A 21,852-nucleotide genomic window follows, 5' to 3' on the forward strand; every position below is an offset into this window, starting at 1 on the left:
AGGGCTGCTGTGCCTCCTGTCATCATTAATGGACGTCTCTTTAAAATGACCGCTCAGAGGAGAGGAGTTCTCATTTCTCTAACCGCCTGCTGCTTCCCCTCCTCTCTCCTCGGCTCCCCTCCTCAGTCCTCCACTCGCTTCTCCTGTGGGCGGGACTCTAAGACACGAGGATAGGAGTCGAGGAGGGGAAATTAGTGAAATGAGAAAGGCCCCATGCCTGTTAAAGAGGCCATTTTATTAATTGTAGGGTTCTCCCTCTCCTGTAGTGTGTTATAAAGGTGTTGTGCATGTTAATGGTCTTCAAAGGTCAAAAGAGGTAAATTGTTTACTTTTACTCCACTACATGTATTTAATACCTTCAGTTACTTTACAGATGTGGATGAATGATGTGAAATATAATCAAGTGTTGAATCAGACTTTAGTTCCACCTGGAGTAAATCCACCAGCTACCCTGCAGTCTACAAAGTCATTCAGACTAGCTGCTCCTTTACCAGCTTTGAGAACACTTTAATGATCAATCATTATAAAGCATATCATATATATTATTCTGAAATGGACCAATCTGCACAAATCACTAGCTGACTTTTGGTACTTAACATATTTTGATGCTAATATTTTTGTACTTTTACTTGAGTAACATTTTGAATGCAGGATTTTTTACTTGTAACAGGAGTATTCCTACTCTCTGGTACTTCTACTTGGTAGTACTACTGGTACTACGTCTTTTACTCAAGTACAAGATCAGAGTACTTCTCCCACATCTGTTTAAGCGTTGATTAAATTATATTTATTAATCCAAATCTGCAAAGTAACTAAATGCACTACATAAATGTAGTGGAGTAAAATGACACTGTTTGCCTTAAAATTGTACAGAAGAAGTACAGAGTAGCATACATTGAAATACTCAAGTTAAGTACAAGTATCTCAAACTTGTAATTAAGTACAGTACTTGAGTAAATGTAGGCTACTTCGTTACTTCCCACCTCTGTTGACTTTCACTTGGCTTTGATTATGAATGCAGGACTTTCTCTTGTAACGAAGTACTTTTAAAATGTAGTATTGCTACTTTAACTAAAGTAGTAAATCGGAGAGTACCACTAGTTACAAATTGTAAAGCGCTTACACATCACTGTACACTGTATACCAAGGCAGGTTTACCATCACTCTCTGTACGGAGGCTCAGTCACTGGTACACGTTTATCTATAAAGCTTTGTTGGGTAAACTCCCGTATTATATCTGCTCTCTGATAACACAGAGAGTTGCAAGCAGCTATTGTCTGAGGTCACATGATGTAGTCTTGTTAGATGTGCCAAGAGCAAGGACTGTCTTCGGTAAGACAGCTTTTATGTGCGCAGCTCCACTTGCTTGGAACAATCTTCAGCAAGAATTGAAACTGAGCAATCTCATTCCTCTGCATGTTTTTAAAGCTAGGCAAAATGAAATGCTTGCTGATACAATGGGCACTTGTAAATGTCTATAACTATGTATCCTGTAAATATAATGTATAATGTCCTTTATTGTTTTATGTTTCATGTGGAATCTATATGCTGCAGGTCTCCCTTGAAAAAGAGATCTATGATCTCAATGGGACCAATCTGGATAAATAAAGGTTTTAAATGAAATGAAATGAAGTTATCACGGTTATCACCTTGATAAATGTTCGACATCATTTCTTGCTGTCCCTTACCGGGCTCCGTAGTTAGTGTAGCAATAGCTCGCCCGGTGTGTCTCTCGCCTGACAGGTTGGAAGCTCGTTTTTCAGGCTGAACCACAACCTCCCCCCCCCCCCCACGCCCTGTCACAGGAACTGCCAGGTCGAGCGGTGTTAGAAAAGAGAACAATCCCGGGAACACTCTAGAAACTTAAACGTCCTCCCTACCATCTCCTCGGAACACAGCAGCAGGTAACGTTACTCTCTTCGCTACTCTCTTTTTTCCCCTGGTGCTGGTAAACCGACGTTTGTGTGAAAGGCTTCATGGAAATTAAGTGTCAATTCTCGGATATACTGTTAGAACCAAGCGGCAAACTCTGGGGAACAGCCGGGACGCCAATACGGAAGTGCCACACACTGCAGTTCATACATGGGCCGCTAGAGACTGGCTTCAGAAAGGAGCAATTTCCATAGACCCCCATGTTAAAATGCCCAATTTTACAGCAGAAAAAAACATGTTTCTACCCATGGATGCAATAAATATTATTATCGATATAGTTATATTCCACCTACTAACAGAACTTCCAAGAAGTCTAAAATGATAATATTATACATGTTAATCCCCGTTCCCCGCAGGTGTTTGTGTGCTTGGTAGTTTAGCTTGTTACTTATTAGCCAGCTAAGGACGTAACTCTTTATGCATACATATACATTTTAGTTTATGATTCAGCCTTGGGTAAGACTTTTATAGTCTATGGCTATGACGTCCATAATGCTAAACGGGAGCAAATTATCCTATATTTTAGTCATTCCTTGCGGCGAGGAGCTTCTGGGACGCTTCGAGCCGCGGCGCAGCGGGTCTGGTGGAATAGCACCCATTGACTAGAGATCGCTAAAAACGCCGCAGAGCAGACACTCCTGGTGGGATTAGGGGGTAAGGGTTTCTCTGCAACTCTGCAGAATCCTATGGGTGACGTCACAGACACTACGTCCATTTATATACAGTCTATGGTTAGAACTGGATTTGTATTTATTTAATCTATTAAAATTAAGAGAGGCGAAGTCCCGCCCATCTACTTCCGACACGTGGGTCCTTATTTTGGAAAAATTATGTATTGAAGTCAATGGAGAGAGAAAGATTATCTTTCGATCCCGTTTGAATTGTGCCACGAATTACACATAGGCTATGATGTTTGTCAATCTTAAAAAATAATTTCCATGTCAAAAAAGTCACAGTTTGTCGTAAAACTGTTGAAATATAAGACAATGAAAAATACGCAACTAAAAAGACTACAAATCCCAGAATCCCGGTCCCGCATGCTGGCTCTTACGGAACCGACTAACTCCCCTTTTGTGTATGTATGTACGGCTCTCAACATGCCTAGACTTGAAGTGATTTTCACCTTGTTTAATACTTTTTGCCTCATTCTGAAAGAAAGAAGTCAAATGTGCCGTCTTGGTGTGTGGTGCGAGACGGGAGATGTAGATCATTGAGTGTTTTCACACAAAAAAGTGTCTTAACTTCACAGTTGTAGGACACATCATTATTTTTTAACTTATCTTTTAAATTGACAAACATCGTATGTGTGATTCGTGGCACAATTCAAACAGAATCTAAAGATAGTCTTTCTCTCCCCATTGACTTCAATACATAATTTTTCCGAAATAAGGTCCCATGGCGCTCCCCCGGAAAAGGGTTTGAAGTAACACTTTTTGTGTGAAACCGCTCAATGAACTACATCTACACCAAGACGGTCGTCACGCAGTGGCGGCGCCAGAGATTTTCTCTAGGGGGTGCTGTGGGGTAGCTTGACGTTTCATAGAGGTTGCTCAAACATTAAGGGTTTCCCATTAATGCACCAGCGCTACCGTTGAATTTTCTACTGCAATACTCCCCACACAGTGTAGCCTACCCGCGACTGTTACAATGAAGGCACGATAATCAGCTCACGGCATATAGGTGGAAGCAGGGGTAAAGTGCTAATTTTACAAGTGGGTGGTGGACCTCACCTCCTCTAGGAGGGTCCTCACCTCCTCTAGTGGGGTCCGGGGGCATGTTTCCCCGGGAAGATTTTTTTTAAATATTGAAGTTAAAAGCATCAATCTGGTGCACTTTGAGAGCAACATTAAGAGCTCTATGGATACATCTCTCAACACCCATATGAAACAGAACTGTAAACAGATTTTCTATTTCTTTATAGATATTTTACAAATCACTCCCCTTTTAAAACAAACCGTTTGAGACCCACTGAGATAACTAGACTAAAGTTAACTATCTAAACACTGAGAGTCCTTTACTTCACCTGAGCTGAGGTTATCTGAGACTCTCCGTTTGACAGGAGAGAGTTCTCCCTCCACCTTGTTGTTGAAAAAGCTCCTTATATCCGTTAGCTTGGCTAGCTAGCACCAGATGCTAACCACAACGATCTCCAGTAGATAACCACCGGTGCGCGAGCTCTCTCGCTCGCGCACGCACACAAAATGGCTCGTGCCACACACACACAGAGCAGAGCTTGAATGAAACACAGAGACCCAGAAGTAAGCTACTTGTACTCACGAGGCTATTAGTCCATGGGCCAGACCAAATATCGGTACCACCCGAGGTGGCAAAACATTTGTGGTACCATTTTGTTAGGGTCCATATAAGTACATTAAGCCATGATAGACTTTCCAACTGAGTAGCTTAGCGGAGTTACATGCTACCCCATTATTGATCAAATAACGCATTTTGTCACTTACAAAGTTTGGCGGTATGTTCTGTGTTTGTCCCTGCTATGTGGAAAATGGTAATGAAACTTGCCTGAATGAATATTATATAAGCTTTGTATGTTCTATTTGGAATATATTTTCAGATTTTTGGGGAAGAAGCTCATTTTGTTGCTTTTCAGATAATGTTATTGGAGCCGCATGTTATTGCCATTTTACATGTTATCGGACACTGCGTCTGATGTACCGGTATGTAGACATACATTTTTAGTAAAGATGTATAGTTAAGATTAAGTTAATATTTCAGTCCCAGAGGCAGGACCCAGCGGCACGGCACCAAAGCGGCCACGCCTGGAGTGCCTCATCCATTGCACATCTCAAGATGAAGACTCAACCCTGGTATCACCAAAAGACATTAGTTCCTGGAAAACCCTGCTGAGAGCAGCAGAAATCAGACAGCATGCACCGATCTTAGACATCGCAAAGGACTTGCCAGATGATGTCATACCACCTGTCACCTACCATAGGAAGTGCAGAAGCATCTTTACTGGAGAGAGGCTCCAGGACAAGTCGCTGTACGTGACCTGTGGCGAGGCATGCTACCTGATCACCAAGGATCACTGGCATGAAATCCAAGATCTGAGATCAACCCAAGAAGAAGCTGATACGCGCATGCTACTTCATGCCAGACATGCTTCAGGGGATGGTTATGGGTCCATAATCATCACAGCTGAAGACACTGATGTGCTGATACTGTGCCTTTGCTTCAGCAAGACGATGGCCTGCCCTCTGTATCAGAAGTGTGGTACACAGAATCGTACACGATACATAGACATTGGTAAACTAGCGAGCTCCCTGGGCGAGGAAGTCTGCCAAGGTCTTGTTGGACTACATGCTCTCACTGGGTGTGACACGGTCAGTGCATTCGCTGGTCGTGGAAAGTTAAGTGCACTGAAGCATCTGAAGGAGAATGAGACCTACCAGGAGGCCTTCAAGCGTCTTGGTGAAGCATGGGATGTATCTGCTGACCTATTTGATAAGATGCAGGACTTTGTTTGCCGGTTGTATGCATCCTCATCCACCACCTCTGATGTCAATGAACTCCGCTACCAACTCTTCTGTGCACAACGGGGAGAGGTGGAATCCAGCCAACTGCCACCATGCAAGGATTGCTTGCACATGCACGTCCTCCGCACGAACTATCAGACCGCGATTTGGCGACGCTGTCTTGTGAGTGAACCTGTTGTGCCAGACCCCAAGGGCTGTGGCTGGACTACAGGTGACGATGGCAGTCTGGAAATAGAATGGATGCAGGGATCACCGGCACCTGATGCAGTATTGCAGCTGATGTCCTGCAAGTGTGCACATATCTGCAAACTTCCAGCCTGTGTGTGCCTGGAGAACCAACTGAAGTGCACGGACATGTGCAAACTGCAGACATGCACCAACCAGAGAAGTGAAGATGAGGACGAAGTCGCAGTGGAACTGGACGAGTCTGACACTGATGATGAAGAGAACTGACAATGTTTTGTTTAGGCAATGGTCTGGACTTTATAGTCATACCGGTACAACTTCAGATGAATGTATAGTACCCATGAAGTGCATGGCAAGTCACTGTCGATGAGTATAAACTGATGTATACTCAAGTACTGGGTAAATATGTAAGTAAATCAAACTAGACTTGCCCCCATGAATATTTCTTGACCTTGTGAAGGAGTTCTACATGTAAAACTGGTAGTATAGTTGACTTTGTCTAGTTGGCTGGTCAAAGCTAGACACTACAGACATGTACATGTAACTATGTTATGCAGTTCCATGTTTTATGTTTTTTTTTCAAGTAATAATAATTTTATTTGGCTAAAATATTGTCCAAGTTACTTTAGAATGACCTGTCTAACTAAACAACACCATAAGAACAATGCATTAGCCATTAAATGGTTGACTTCATGTTGGTATTTGAGTTATATGTACATTCAAGCCACATTTTACACCTTCGAATTTGGCACTTCAGGCCATTGTATTCAATAGCTGATTTCTATGACTAAGCTACCACTCTGGAATGTCTATCATACCAAAATATCATCTATAGATATATGCCACTTGAAAACACTTCACTAAAATGTGCCACCGTGGGTGGTACCGATAAGTGGAAATCCAGGTATGGGCCCATGGACTATATGCTATTATGTGCAGAATCCCTCTCGCTTTCAGGTGGTTTTGATTGAGTGTCCACACGTGGACTTTTAAGGACTAAAAAACGATAAATGTTTCACTTTGCTGTTGGCAAATAATTTGGCGCTCTAGCTAACAGGAAGTCACTCAAGTGTCACAAAGTAATTTAGCCTATGGGTAGGTCAAAAATCGAATGGATGCTGGCCATTGGCCTAATCATATCACCTGTGTTGGCTTTATGTTTTTGGTAAAAAATGTGTTTGTTTCACATTTGCATTGATGTAATCAATTATTTTTCTAATTTAATAAAAATAATAATAATAATTTTCAGAAAGAAAAAAAACACATATTTCTTGGGGGTGCTTAGGGGGTGCTTTGGCAATCCTGGGGGGTGCTTCAGCAGTCGTAAGAGCCAGCATGCAGGACCGGGATTCTGGGATTTGTAGTCTTTCTAGTTGTGTATTTTTCATAGTCTTATATTTCAACAGTTTTACGACAAACTGTGACTTTTTTTACATGGAAATAATTGTTTAAGATTGACAAACATCATATGTGTAATTCGTGACACAAATCAAACGGGATCGAAAGATAATCTTTCTCTCCCCATTGACTTCAATACATAATTTTTCCGAAATAAGGTCCCATGTCCCATGTCCCAATAGGAAGTAGATGGGCGGGACTACGCCTCTCTATAGAGAGGTGCAGTGACGAGTCCTAAAACCCGGTAGTGAGTTAGCATTTTACCACCATTCCTATGAGAGTCGCTCATTAGTGCATGAAGACAAAATGGCCTAACTTTTGAGCGAGCGAAACGTCATTAAAGTATTCATATAATCCGTTCTTATTGTGCATCCATGGGTAAAGGTAAAAAAAAAGGTACTCATGTAGTACTGAACACGTCACATGAACGTGTCGGGCAGCGCGGTCCTGTGGGTTAGATCCGCGTTCATAATGCAGAGGAAAATAACTCAGAATAATGTTATGAGCACATTTTTACAACTTGTGGACCAAATGTTAATAAGGGCTATACAAATGTTCATACTGGGTAGTTTATTTAGTTTTAAAAAAAATATCCAACGATTTTACAGACGTCTCTTTCCCAATGTTAGTATTTCCGGGCCCAGCAACTGATACGGAAGTGTAGTACCGCCGTTTGGCCACAACACATATTTTCCTCAGAGTCCGGCGCAGTTCCTGGGGACTTGTTCCCTCCAATGGGATTTCTCCATAGGATTTCGGAAAATAGCTCGAAATAAGGTCTGTGGTTGACACAAATATAAGAGACGGATCACGTTTTGTTCTATGACATGATGATTTTTGAAGAGTTTACGTGTCTGAAAAACGATGGTTGTTAACAAGTGGTTGAATAGGACTACAGAAGTTGTCGAGGACAAGTATACAGCTCCCTTTCATATGAGTGTTGAGAGCTGTATTCATTAATTCATTTTGTGCTCAAAGTGCACCAGATTGCAGGTTAAAAATAATTAAATTGCATAAATGTTCTTTTAGTAAACACTGAAAACGGGTCCCACAGACCCAAACAACACACAAAGGTTAAAGGTAAACATATAATAATGTTAAAATGTTGTAATTATATACACTGAAAAACAAAGAGGAGTAAAAGTAGCTCACGACTTGTTTTATTGTTTTAAAGTAGCTCTCATCCTAAAAAAGGTTGGAGACCCCTGTTATAGAACGATACATTTGACAGTTTTAAGCTTGGCCTAACATTTTATTAACCCACCTGTTCAAAGTGGGGAATGACAGAAAACATTTGAGAACCACTGCCCTAAGCACCCCCAATAAATGTATGTGTTGTGGTGGAACATTATGGGACAGAATTCACCGTGGTATATAGTGTGTGTTGCACCACGGACCTGTTGGAGAGTGTACCTTGTTGTTGTTATCATTCTAGCTTGACAGTAGCAGGTAGCAAGTTATTCTTTCCTCTGTAAATCTAATGGAAAATAAAGTGTGGAGTTCCATACTAAACACGCCGCCTCCGACTCCCATTCATCGGCTCTACAGTGTCTTTTTTTGTTGTTGTGAAATTCATAATTTGAAAAATGATTGATTCGAAAATAATATGCTACAGTAGAAGTACTTCTGGGTCTCTGTGTTTCATTCAACCTCAGCTCTGTGTGTGTGCAGCACGAGCCATTTTGTGTGCGTGCGCGAGAGAATGAATGAAAAACAGGTATGAAACAAGAATAGAGTTTAAAAGGGGAGTGATTTGTAAAATATCCATAAAGAAATAGAAAATCTGTTTACAGTTCTGTTTCATATGGGTGTTGAGAGATGTATCCATAGATTTCTTCATGTTGCTCTCAAAGTGCACCAGATTGATGCTTTTAACTTCAATATTAAAAAAAGAAATAGGAAACCCCACATGTTTGAGCACCCTCTATGAAACGTCAAGCTACCCCACAGCACCCCAAAAAGAAAATCTCTGGCGCTGCCACTGCGTGGGTTACATTAAAATGTGCCACCTGCTGTCTCAGTGTGCACCAGGAAATAGCACAAATTACATTTCTGCTGTTCTGCCGAAGTGGACCTGAAGTAAAGAGTTCCTTACTCTGGAAGACACGTCATAATACACAGGATATTTTAGCCTTTTCACATAATTTACATGCAAATAAAACCTATTGAACACACCACTGGAAAGGGAGGACCCCAAAAAGCAGAATAGGGCCTCTTCAATGTATATATTTCTGTTAAACATGCTTTTTTGTTTGTGTGTGTTTTTCAGGTGAAAGGATGGAGACCCACAGCCAGATTCTGGACAGGTTGCGCTCGGCGTTTCGGTCCGGTATCACGGTACCAGAGGCGTTCCGTCAAGCTCAGCTAAAACAGCTCATGTCCCTGATGACAGAAAATGAAGATCAGATTTTAGATGCACTGAAGAAAGACCTCGCCAAGGTACAACACTGCTCACTCATGTGACACACACACACACACACACACACACACACACACACACACACACACACACACACACACACACACACACACACACACACACACACACACACACACCCACACACACACACACACACACACACACACACACACACAGCTACATACACAAACCACACATCTTTACACAACCAGCCAAAGGCCTGGCCGCGTGACGCAGCAACCGTCCCGATGATGGTTAAACTGAACATGTTCTATAGCGGCTCTCAGCCCCCACCCTGGAGACCGTAGAGTGAGTCAGCATTTTGTTTTTTAACACTATTTAGATGCCTGAAATTAAGGTTGTAAAATGTCATTATTACAAGCTTACAAGTTATTTTGATTTTGTTCTACAACATAAAATACAGCCTTAAATACCAGACTGGAAAAAATCCCATTAGCTCTTTGTCAAGGCCGCCTCTAATACTTTCTCGAGCAGGGGTGTCCAAACTACGGCCCGGGTGCCAACTGCAGCACCCGGGCCTATACTTTTAGGACCAAAAGTATAATGGAATATGGCCCACACCTGAAACTTGTGCTTGTCTTATATTGTAATTCTTAAATAGATATATATACACTGAACAAAAATATAAATGCAACACTTTTGTTTTTGCTCCCATTTTTCATGAGATGAACTCAAAGATCTAAAACATTTTCTATATACACAAAATAACCATTTATCTCAAATATTGTTCACAAATCTGAAAAAATCTGTGATAGTGAGCACTTCTCCTTTGCCGAGATAATCCATCCCACCTCACAGGTGTGGCATATCAAGATGCTGATTAGACAGCATGATTATTGCACACACAGGTGTGCCTTAGGCTGGCCACAATAAAAGGCCACTCTAAAATGTTCAGTTTTATCACACAGCACAATGCCACAGATGTCGCAAGTTTTGAGGGAGTTTGCAATTGGCATGCTGACAGCAGGAATGTCCACCAGAGCTGTTGCCCGTGAATTGAATGTTCATTTCTCTACCATAAGCCGTCTCCAAAGGCGTATCAGAGAATTTGGCAGTACATCCAACTGGCCTCACAACCGCAGACCACGTGTAACCACACCAGCCCAGGACCTCCACATCCAGCATGTTCACCTCTAAGATCGTCTGAGACCAGCCACTCGGACAGCTGCTGCAACAATCGGTTTGCATAACCAAAGAATTTCTGCTGTCAGAAACCGTCTCAGGGAAGCTCATCTGCATGCTCGTCGTCCTCATCGGTGTCTCCACCTGACTCCGGTTCGTCGTCGTAACCAACTTGAGTGGGCAAATGCTCACATTCGATGGCATCTGGCACATTGGAGAGGTGTTCTCTTCAAGGATGAATCCCGGTTTTCACTGTTCAGGGCAGATGGCAGACAGCGTGTGTGGCGTCGTGTGGGTGAGCGGTTTTCTGATGTCAATGTTGTGAATGGAGTGGCCCATGGTGGTGGTGGGGTTATGGTATGGGCAGGCGTATGTTATGGACGACGAACACAGGTGCATTTTATTGATGGCATTGTGAATGCACAGAGATACCGTGACGAGATCCTGAGGCCCATTGTTGTGCCATTCATCCACGACCATCACCTCATGTTGCAGCAGGATAATGCACGGCCCCATGTTGCAAGGATCTGTACACAATTCCTGGAGGCTGAAAACATCCCAGTTCTTGCATGGCCAGCATGCTCACCGGACATGTCACCCATTGAGCATGTTTGGGATGCTCTGGATCGGCGTTTACGACAGCGTGTTCCAGTTCCTGCCAATATCCAGCAACTTGGCACAGCCATTGAAGAGGAGTGGAGCAACATTCCACAAGCCACAATCAACAACCTGATCAACTCTAGGCGAAGGAGATGTGTTGCACTGCGTGAGGCAAATGGTGGTCACACCAGATACTGACTGGTTTTCGGACCCCCCCAGACCCCCCCAATAAAGCAAAACTGCACGTTTCAGAGTGGCCCTTTATTGTGGCCAGCCTAAGGCACACCTGTGCAATAATCATGCTGTCTAATCAGCATCTTGATATGCCACACCTGTGAGGTGGGATGGATTATCTCGGCAAAGGAGAAGTGCTCACTATCACATATTTTTTCAGATTTGGGAACAATATTTGAGAGAAATGGTTATTTTGTGTATATAGAAAATGTTTTAGATCTTTGAGTTCATCTCATGAAAAATGGGAGCAAAAACAAAAGTGTTGCATTTATATTTTTGTTCAGTGTAAATATATCACACAGTAGTGTTCATGTGGTTATAAGCCCACTTTTCAAATAAATGCAGTCAATTAAAGCTAAAAACATTTGTATTGATGCAAAAAATCCCAATATGTTATTTACATAGCTTGCTTGAAATATTCCCTTCATATTTCCCCTTATTATAATCAATCTGAAGCCTCTGTTTTAAGGAACGAGCTGCTAACACTTTTTGTAACTAAATAAACGAAACCCTATGAAGAGCTGTTTATTTTCTTAAAGCATATTCAAGTATCGAGCCCTTTGTATGTTTTTCTGTATGTGGCCCTCAGTGAAAAATGTTTGGACTCCCCTGATCTAGAGCAGTGTTTCTCAAACTTTTTCATACCAAGGACCACTTAACCAATAAAATACACTCACGGACCACCTAACTCCCCAAATATCCCAAAACAATAGGCCGGCTTACCACTCCAACAGTATATAACAAAGTACAGCCTAATAATGACAGCTTAACCTTCTAACCTATATCTCCTCGCCACACAGTAAATCAACAATACATTTAATCAACAATACAAATACAGTGGGGCAAAAAAGTATTTAGTCAGCCACCAATTGTGCAAGTTCTCCCACGTAAAAAGATGAGAGGCCTGTCATTTTCATCCTAGGTATACCTCAACTATGAGAGACAGAATGGGGGGAAAGAATCCAGGAAATCACATTGTAGGATTTTTAATTAATTAAGTGGTGAATTCCTCGGTAAAATAAGTATTTGGTCACCTCCAAACAAACAAGATTTCTGGCTCTCACAGACCTGTAACTTCTTCTTTAAGAGCCTCCTCTGTCCTCCACTCGTTAACTGTATTAATGGCACCTGTTTGAACTCGTTATCAGTATAAAAGACACCTGTCCACAACCTCAAACAGTCACACTCCAAACTCCACTATGGCCAAGACCAAAGAGCTGTCAAAGGACACCAGAAACAAAATTGTAGACCTGCACCAGGCTGGGAAGACTGCATCTGCAATAGGTAAGCAGCTTGGTGTGAAGAAATCAACTGTGGGAGCAATTATTAGAAAATGGAAGACATACAAGACCACTGATAATCTCCCTCGATCTGGGGCTCCACACAAGATCTCACCCCGTGGGGTCAAAATGATCACAAGAACGGTGAGCAAAACTCCCAGAACCACACGGGGGGACCTAGTCAATGACCTGCAGAGAGCTGGGACCAAAGTAACAAAGGCTACCATCAGTAACACACTACGCCGCCAGGGACTCAAATCCTGCAGTGCCAGACGTGTCCCCCTGCTTAAGCCAGTACATGTCCAGGCCCGTCTGAAGTTTGCTAGAGAGCATTTAGATGATCCAGAAGAGGATTGGGAGAATGTCATATGGTCAGATGAAACCAAAATAGAACTTTTTGGTAAAAACTCAACTAGACGTGTTTGGAGGAGAAAGAATGCTGAGTTGCATCCAAAGAACACCTACTGTGAAACATGGGGTGGAAACATCATGCTTTGGGGCTGTTTTTCTGCAAAGGGACCAGGACGACTGATCCGTGTAAAGGAAAGAATGAATGGGGCCATGTATCGTGAGATTTTGAGTGACAACCTCCTTCCATCAGCAAGGACATTGAAGATGAAACGTGGCTGGGTCTTTCAGCATGACAATGATCCCAAACACACCACCCGGGCAACGAAGGAGTGGCTTTGTAAGAAGCATTTCAAGGTCCTGGAGTGGCCTAGCCAGTCTCCAGATCTCAACCCCATAGAAAATCTTTGGAGGGAGTTGATAGTCCGTGTTGCCCAGCGACAGCCCCAAAACATCACTGCTCTAGAGGATATCTGCATGGAGGAATGGGCCAAAATACCACCAACAGTGTGTGAAAACCTTGTGAAGACTTACAGAAAACGTTTGACCTCTGTCATTGCCAACAAAGGGTATATAACAAAGTATTGAGATGAACTTTTGTTATTGAGCAAATACTTATTTTGCATCTTTTCGATGTGATTTTCTGGATTTTTTTTCTTTCTCATTTTGTCTCTCATAGTTGAGGTATACCTAGGATGAAAATGACAGGCCTCTCTCATCTTTTTAAGTGGGAGAACTTGCACAATTGGTGGCTGACTGAATACTTTTTTGCCCCACTGTATACATTATATAAGCATTTAGTTCAAATGCGATTTAAAATGCTCATAGGTTTTACAGCTCTTATGAAATGTAGACTACATTTATTACGGAGTTTATGTCCGAGCCAGATCGTTGGCAACTGAGAGAAATGCAAAATACACCGCATGTAGTACGACACAAACCTCCGCTGTGGATTTTCAAAACAAAATACAGTAAAACTATGGTCGCAGGCCCAAGTTTAACACTCTGAGGTCTAAGCCATGTTTTCGCATGTTAGACTCGCCTGGGCTTTTTTTTTTTTAAATGCTATTAAAACATGAACCCTGGTGACCATCGGGCTGGCCTGCATGGTCTGCCTACAAAACAAAAATAAAAGAGTTTTTGCAGCCCCAACAACAGCCTCTGATCATCAACAGACTTCATGCAATGCTTTATCGGATGCATATTTAGATAATAATCTCTATCTCACTCCTAACATCTAAATCTACTTCCAGCATGGATAAATGTTCATTTCAAATGTGAAATTGTACCAATACACTCACGGACCACTGGGGGGCGTTCACAGACCACCAGTGGTCCGAGGACCACACTTTGAGAAGCACTGATCTTGAGCAGTGTTTCTCAAACTTTTTCATACCAAGGACCACTTAACCAATAAAAAAACACTCGCGGACCACCTAACTCCACAAATATCCAAAAACACATCGTTTTTTACAAATCGCCTGAAAATGGTACAAACAAGTGGCAACATGTGTGATGAAGGTGTTTATCTAGGCTATATCATGCAATCGAAAGTGAAACTTAAGCTTGCTCCATTGCGGAGATATTCCCGCGACAGTGCGGAAAACTTAAATTAATTAATTTATTTCAAATGTGACATTTTACCGATATACTCACGGACCACTAGGGGGTGCTCACGGACCACCAGTGGTCCGCAGACCACACTTTGAGAACCACTGATCTAGAGGAACCTCACCCACCAGCTGAACCTGTGGACCCATTCTCTAACACCCCCCATGCGGGATACCCACTTAAAGTTTCAGCCAAAAGGCGATTTTGTCGAGGGAGCCCTTGTGATGCTCACTATTAACGAAGTGAATGATGGAAGTTAAAATGCGACCTACTGTAGGATGTATCTTCCCTTTCTAGCTGATCATTATTAACCTTCAGTTTGGGGGTTTGCAGTCCTGAATATTATGAAGAACTAACCTGCCTCTCTTATTGTTGTTCTCGCACTTCAGCCCAAATTTGAGTCCGTCATAGCTGAGGTGGATATGGTGATCAATGAGCTGCACTTCACCATCGCTAACCTGAACAGCTGGATGCAGCCGGAGTACGTCAGCAAGAACCTGGTAGGGTTAATATAGCATTTATTAAAACTGGCTATTGCAAGGCAAGGCCAGTTTATTTATATAGCACCTTTCAACACAAAGCAATTCAAAGTGCTTTACAAAAATGAAAGACATTAAGAAAATGGCATTTAAATTCAGTCATTAAAAAAAAAAGACAATAAAATAAACATTAAAAGAAAAAATACATGCATAAAAGTTACAGTGCAGTCTAAGATATGAATAGTTCAATTAAAAGCAGCGACAAAAAGAAAAGTCTTCTTGCTGGATTTAAAAGTAGTCAGAGTTGCAGCGGACCTGCAGGTTTCTGGGAGTTTGTTCCAGATATTTGGAGCATAATAACTGAACGCTGCTTCTCCAGGTTTAGTTCTGACTCTGGGGACAGAAAGCTGACCAGTCCCTGAAGACCTGAGAGATCTGATGGTTCATAATTTAGCAGGAGGTCAGAAATGTATTTTGGGCCTAAACCATTCAGTGCTTTATAAACCAGCAGCAGTATTTTGAAATCTATTCTTTGACACACAGGAAGCCAGTGTAAAGACTTCAGAACAGGAGTGATGTGATCCACTTTCTTAGTGTTAGTGAGGACTCGAGCAGCGGCGTTCTGAATCAGCTGCAGCTTTCTAATATATGTTTTAGTGAGACCTGTGAAGACACCATTGCAGTAGTCGAGTCTACTGGAGATAAAAGCATGGACAAGTTTTTCCAAATCCTGCTGTGACATTAGTCTTTTAATCCTAGATATATTCTTTAGGATTAAAGTAGGATTAAAGTAGGCTGATTTAGTAACTGTTTTAATGTGACTGTTGATATAATTATTATTCGGTCCTCGAAAAAATGTATGATTGTAAAGTGTATATATATATATATATATATATACCCACAAAAAATAGTTTTCCTTTGCTCTATCATTTATTTGTCTTTGTCCATTTTCAGGCCACAAAGCTAGATGATTGTTTTGTGCGGAGGGAGCCGTTGGGGGTGGTGTTGATCATCGGCCCATGGAACTACCCCCTGCAGCTCCTCCTCTCACCTCTGATCGCAGCCATTGGTGCAGGTATGGTCCACACCGTATCACCACAGTATTACCGTATTACAGTTTTTAAAGCAACTAACATACACATCAATACCGCAGACACGCCTATGGGAGAAAGACCCTCTGATAGGATGCCTATTTTACCCCTGGGCCACGGCTGCCAAATATACAATATATTGAAGAGCGAAAACTCATTTTAGGGTTTAAAGACTAATTTCCACACCACTGAGTGTAAAAGTTACTAAATTAACCAGCTAGTCTCTGACTTTAATATTTCACAGTAAACAGCTGCATGTTGTTGGCAACAACAACATGATGAGAGCATTGATAGAGTACCAAAAAGGCCAGAAATAAGTTACTATTTTAGCAATTCCAGGTTCCATGTCCCTTAGTCAACGGTGTTTGGAATGGGTTTCTGCTCAGCGGTTGCTGAAATGAGACTACAAAACGTCATTACTCCAAACATTAGCCCCCTTTAGCTTAGCGGAGGTGATGTGAAGTCATGTGACCGCGATGTAGTTTGTTTGTAGCCAATGTTTTATTACTTCTGCTGATTTCAATTAAGCTTCAACTATTATAAAAGTGGTGTTTATCCTGCTGAACAAAACACGAGTATCATTAAAGCGTGTTTGCCACAGATCTTATTTTCTGCAATATTACACACTCCAATCAGCCATGTGATCCATTTTGATTTTACATTCTGTATTGTTCCAGCTGTAGGTCGAAGTGCCACACAGTTAGCGGCTTGGTTATTCACTTGTAGTGCGTCTGTGTCTTAGTTATCTATTGGCAAGAGATGAGTTAGTAGGTCAGTGTACGGGTGTCCTGGTTGTACAGACAGGCTGCCAGCTCAGAGTGGATCCTGAGAGATCATTTTACATCAAGTATGTAGCTTCTTGTGTAATAGACGTCATTGATCTGTTGAATGTGTTGTTGAGACAAAAGCATGTCCTTACGTGACACCATTATACATCTACTTCCTCATTCTTCTGTAAAGGTCATTATTCATCAAGACACTCTGTTCCAATGTAATAGGCAGTTGTCAAAACAAGAAACCTGATCCTAAACATTTGTAGTATATGTGCTGCCTTTTGATAGGGTCCCTGATATAGTGCTGAGGGGCTCCACATGCACAGACTGCAAAGATAACACGTGGCTTAGGGTCTTACTCTGGGTCTTAAAGAGCATTTCTCACCTCCTGAAACAGGTCGTGTGGATTTCTGCTTCCTGTACTGACTGAGAAATGTTGTTGTCTAGGTAACTGTGCCATCCTCAAGCCTTCAGAGGTCAGCGCCGCCACAGATGCTCTTGTCGCAGAGCTCATCCCAAAATATATGTCTCAGGTAAAGCAACAGCAAGATTGTACATGGTTTGAATCCAGGAAGTATAACACTATAACACTCTCCGTCAACAGAAGGATTAGAATCTTTGTTTGTGACTCATGCTAAATACTCTGTTACAAGGAAAGTCCTGCATTCAAACTCTTTCTTAAGCAAAAGTATTTACATCAAAATGAACTTAAAGTACAATGAACAGTAATCAACACTATACACAGTACCGTACTTTTCGGACTATAAAGCGCACCTGCATATAAGCCGCAGCAGCTAAACTGTCCGTCTGTCTTGCTCTCGTTCTGTCTCTCGGTTCCACTTTTACTTTGGCGCGCTACCTGTCTCACTCTTTTCCGGCCTCCAGCTTTTCCTGCTGGAGCCCGCCGCTTAAAGGTGGCAGGCGCGGACCGGTCCTAGAGCCCATAGTGTTAAAGGTGGTTAATTTTACCTGTAAAATCCATAGATCTAGGAGGTGCCCTAGTGGCCGTTAGCTGTACACAAAAAATGGGGAAAAAAGTCGCGGCTTATAGTCCGAAAAGTACGGTATATATGTACAGTACTTTGTATGATCCTGTGCTACAGGACTGTTATGCAGTAGTCCGCGGGGCAGCCGAGGAGACCAAGGCTCTACTGAAGAACCGATTCGACCACATCTTCTACACAGGTAAACAATGAGTCATTCTTCTCATATGTCCTTTACACAAAACATCCCAAAGTGGACTTGAGCTAAGAACATATCAGGGCTAAGATCCAAAAAACACCACTGCTATTACCAGATTTGGGTTAGAAGTTTCTATAATGAACAATTTATCGAGGGTGCGCAACACGAATCCATCTACACATGTGGTTCATGCTGAAACAGTATTTTCATAAAGTAGAAACTCATGTTGTCTGGATACCCGGTGCGTTCAACTGATCAAAGCTGTAAGAGGAAGACAGTGTTTTGTCTTTATTTCAAAATAACATAGTCTGCTGTTATCACCCTGCATTTAATGAACTTCTGTTATTGATCTTCCACAAGTCTTTGAATATTGGAGAATTTAAATCTGTCTTTCATTTGACTAAGCTGTGATGGAGGACTGGAGGCGGGGCTTAAGGAAAATGCAAGTGTGCCTGGTCTAAGATTTCTGGGTATTTGTTGTACCTACAGTCAGTCCATATTTAGTTTCATGCGCTACTGAGCAACTTTCATAGGAAAGAACGAAGTCCCGCCTCCTACGTGTTTCCATCTCTCTCTCTGCTCCCATGCTTCCATCACTTGGTCTGGAGCTACATCTCTGGAGTACGAGCAGCCACATTATCATAAGCTCATGAACCCTTCCCTCTGACTCAGGTTCTCAGGCCGTGGCTCACCACATCCTGCATGCGGCCGCGGACCACCTGACCCCTGTGACCTTGGAGCTGGGTGGGAAGTGTCCGTGCCTGATATACGGTAAGGTGAACATCCCCTACGCCGCGCGCCGGCTCGCCTGGTCAAAGTTCTTTAACACGGGCCAGAGCTGTGTGGCTCCGGACTTCTTGGTGTGCTCGAAGGCCACCAGGGACGCCCTGCTGCCCGCACTGAGACAAACCCTGGAGGATTTCTACAGCAAGGAGCCCGAGAGCTCCGCCGACCTGCCACGCATCGTGTCCCCAAGACACTGGACCCGACTCATGGAGCTGCTCAAGAGGTCCAAGGGAAAGGTGGTGATGGGAGGAGAGAGCAACGAGGAGAGCAAGTACATCGGTGGGTAGAGAAACAAGTAAATGAACATGTTGTTCAGATGAGTGGGAAAGTGAGTCGCAAAACGGTGTGTAAAATGCAAAACACACATAGACTTGAGATCCACAAATAAAAACTGGATTCACAAATGCCTGATCGAAAGTTTCGAAAGATATTCGCTTTTTTAATATATTCACATATATTATTTTATTTGTGGAACTTGAAGAATGTTGTGTTTATAAATCTCTCTTTGCTTGTGTCAGCTCCCACAGTGCTGGTGGACGTGGCTGAAGATGACGCTCTGATGGAGGAGGAGATCTTCGGCCCCTTCCTGCCCATCCTCACCGCAGAGACTCTGGAGGAAGCCATCGCCTTAATCAACCGCCAAGAGAAGCCACTGGCCCTCTACGTGTTCTCTGAAGAGTCCTCTGTAAGTACACAGAAACACCTCAGACGCATTTTCTTTGATATCTACGTTTACTTTATATCCAGAGAGTGAGCAAAAGTAAACAAACAGTAGAGGTGATAGCAAACATCCTCGTTCCAATGCAACGTTTTAAGATCTGTATGGATGTGTTGACTCTGATGGAGGCGAGTGGACTCGAATACAGAGTTTTTACCCACTTTATAAAACTAGGTCCAGATTTGAACTTTGCGATAGTTCTGCAAAGAGACACGATCTAATGCCTGACACGCATCGAGCCTTCTCTCCTTTAGAGTGTACATGCTCATTACATGTAATACTCTCCATGGATTATCCCCATCATATCTCCAGTCATAGTCCACTTTGGGTGTGTAACGTGATTAATCATTTAATTTACCATTCTGGAATGTATGGCAGTCGGTATGCGGAGATCACTATTCAGCTTCTTTTTTTATTCGACATCCTGCTGTCCCTGTTTTGACGCCATGTTGTCTCCGCTCTGAAGGTGGTGAACACGGTGCTGGAGAAGAGCAGCAGCGGAGGATTCTGCTCCAATGACGGGATCATCCACATGGCGCTGCCAACGCTGCCTTTCGGGGGTGTAGGTAAGGGACACACACACACAGTACATGTACAGTGACTGGGATCTGTGGCAAACACACACATTGTTCAGTGGGAACATAATTTGTTATAATAATTGAAGCCTAAATGGAGTCACCAGAAGTGAAAAGCTAACGTTAGGCAATAAACAAACCACTTTACCACCGCCAAGCTAAAGGTGGCTAATGTTTGGCGTGATGATGTATAGTAGTCTAATTTAGTCACTTGTTAGCAACAGCTGATTTTAGGACACTTAGTGTTTGCAGTTCATTTTAACTACTTTAACTTCTTATGTTTACATGAAAATGTTTCTTATATATTTTTTATCTTTTATTTCCTTCTGAAATGAAGCAACTGGCCTGTAACCCAATTTCTCCGGGGATAAAAAAAGTATTCTGATTCTAAAAAATAATGATTAACTTAATTATGAAAAGAGGCTGTTTAAGATGCTGGATCACGGTTCTGACCCCTCCTTCCAGGGGCCAGCGGGTTCGGCAGTTACCATGGCCGCTGGGGCTTTGAGACCCTCAGCCACCAGAGGGCCGTCATGCTGCGGGGGTGGACCTTGGAGAGACTCAACGGCCTGCGCTACCCCCCCTACACAGAGGACAAGCTGAGCTGGCTGCGCTGGACCACCTCTGCCAAACCCAGCTGCTCACTCATGTGAAGTGAGAGCTTGTTAAGGCATCTGCTGTAACTCTATACACGTTCAAACGCAGTTGACGTGAAGACGAGGGAACCCGATGTGGTAAAATGCTGAATAATAGTTTTAGAACTGATTCCTGCACCTCTCTATAATGAGCACGGACTAATGCTGGCGCTTCTTTTCCCAGATGGAGCTCCTGTATTTCCCCAATGTGTTTCTGTCTCATGCCGAGCAGTACCGCTGGTCAGTTAACCTCAGTCATGTTTTCTGAAGGATTCAAAGTGATATATTTGTTCCTTTTTGACAACTGCTTGCCTCTTATGTGTGTGTACGCCTACGAGGCTATAAACCTGATTCTGTGTGTGTGTGTTGTTTGGGATATACAGTGATTAATCATGTGATGGTTGCGTGTATTACTGGGTGTTTCGCCCCATCTCTTAGCATGACACGTCTTTTTGCCACTATTATATTGTGTATTTCTATTGAGTTTGATACATCCACACTTCATTTGAAGTCATTGATACTGTACAGCTTTATTTTACGAGTGAAACCTTTTAAAATGGCTGATCTGTTTAATACACTGATATTTTGATCTGGATAAATAGAGAATGGGATTACAGCGTTTTAGTTTTTTTACCTTATTGGGTTACTTGACACTGTACATTTTTATACTGTTTTACATGAAATACTACTAATAAATAAAACATCGTCTTTTATTGATGAACAATTTGTTTGAAAAAGCAAACACCCATATTCTGCCTCTAGTTTGACATGTCCCCGTGCTTTAATGCTCAAGAAGCTCTTCATTTGTTCCGCTCTAATCGGTTAGCTGGTGCAGGAAGTAAACAAAGGAGTCCAATGGATGGGGAAAATAAGGCCCAATTCCAAACCGCCCCCTGCCCACTCCGTGACAGTAGTCAGTAGTCACACTCGGTAGCTTACGGAGGCTCCCTTCTTCCAGCTAGACCATC

General features: G+C 42.5%; 1 protein-coding gene across 1 annotated transcript; it reads left to right on the forward strand.

Moving 5' to 3' along the window:
* Window positions 1-1,695: 1,695 nt before the first annotated feature.
* Window positions 1,696-21,597, forward strand: aldh3b1 (aldehyde dehydrogenase 3 family, member B1). The gene is made up of 10 exons (XM_034089092.2): window positions 1,696-1,904; window positions 9,280-9,449; window positions 15,035-15,145; window positions 16,079-16,199; window positions 17,436-17,521; window positions 18,092-18,173; window positions 18,843-19,235; window positions 19,475-19,641; window positions 20,141-20,240; window positions 20,715-21,597. Exons 2-10 carry the CDS (start codon window positions 9,288-9,290, stop codon window positions 20,900-20,902), a joined length of 1,410 nt encoding a protein of 469 aa, XP_033944983.1. The 5' UTR covers window positions 1,696-1,904; window positions 9,280-9,287; the 3' UTR covers window positions 20,903-21,597.
* The last annotated feature ends 255 nt before the right edge of the window (window positions 21,598-21,852 follow it).

This window comes from Pseudochaenichthys georgianus, chromosome 8 (assembly GCF_902827115.2).
Source record: "Pseudochaenichthys georgianus chromosome 8, fPseGeo1.2, whole genome shotgun sequence".
In the NCBI taxonomy this organism is placed as follows: Eukaryota; Metazoa; Chordata; class Actinopteri; order Perciformes; family Channichthyidae; genus Pseudochaenichthys; species Pseudochaenichthys georgianus.

Excerpts from the sequence above, each read along its gene's own strand:
- aldh3b1 (XM_034089092.2), top strand. The coding sequence starts at position 9,288 with ATGGAGACCCACAGCCAGATTCTGGACAGGTTGCGCTCGGCGTTTCGG. Across the intron at positions 15,146-16,078 it reads AGTACGTCAGCAAGAACCTG|GCCACAAAGCTAGATGATTG; the intron begins GTAGGGTTAATA and ends GTCCATTTTCAG. Across the intron at positions 20,241-20,714 it reads GCTGCCTTTCGGGGGTGTAG|GGGCCAGCGGGTTCGGCAGT; the intron begins GTAAGGGACACA and ends CCCTCCTTCCAG.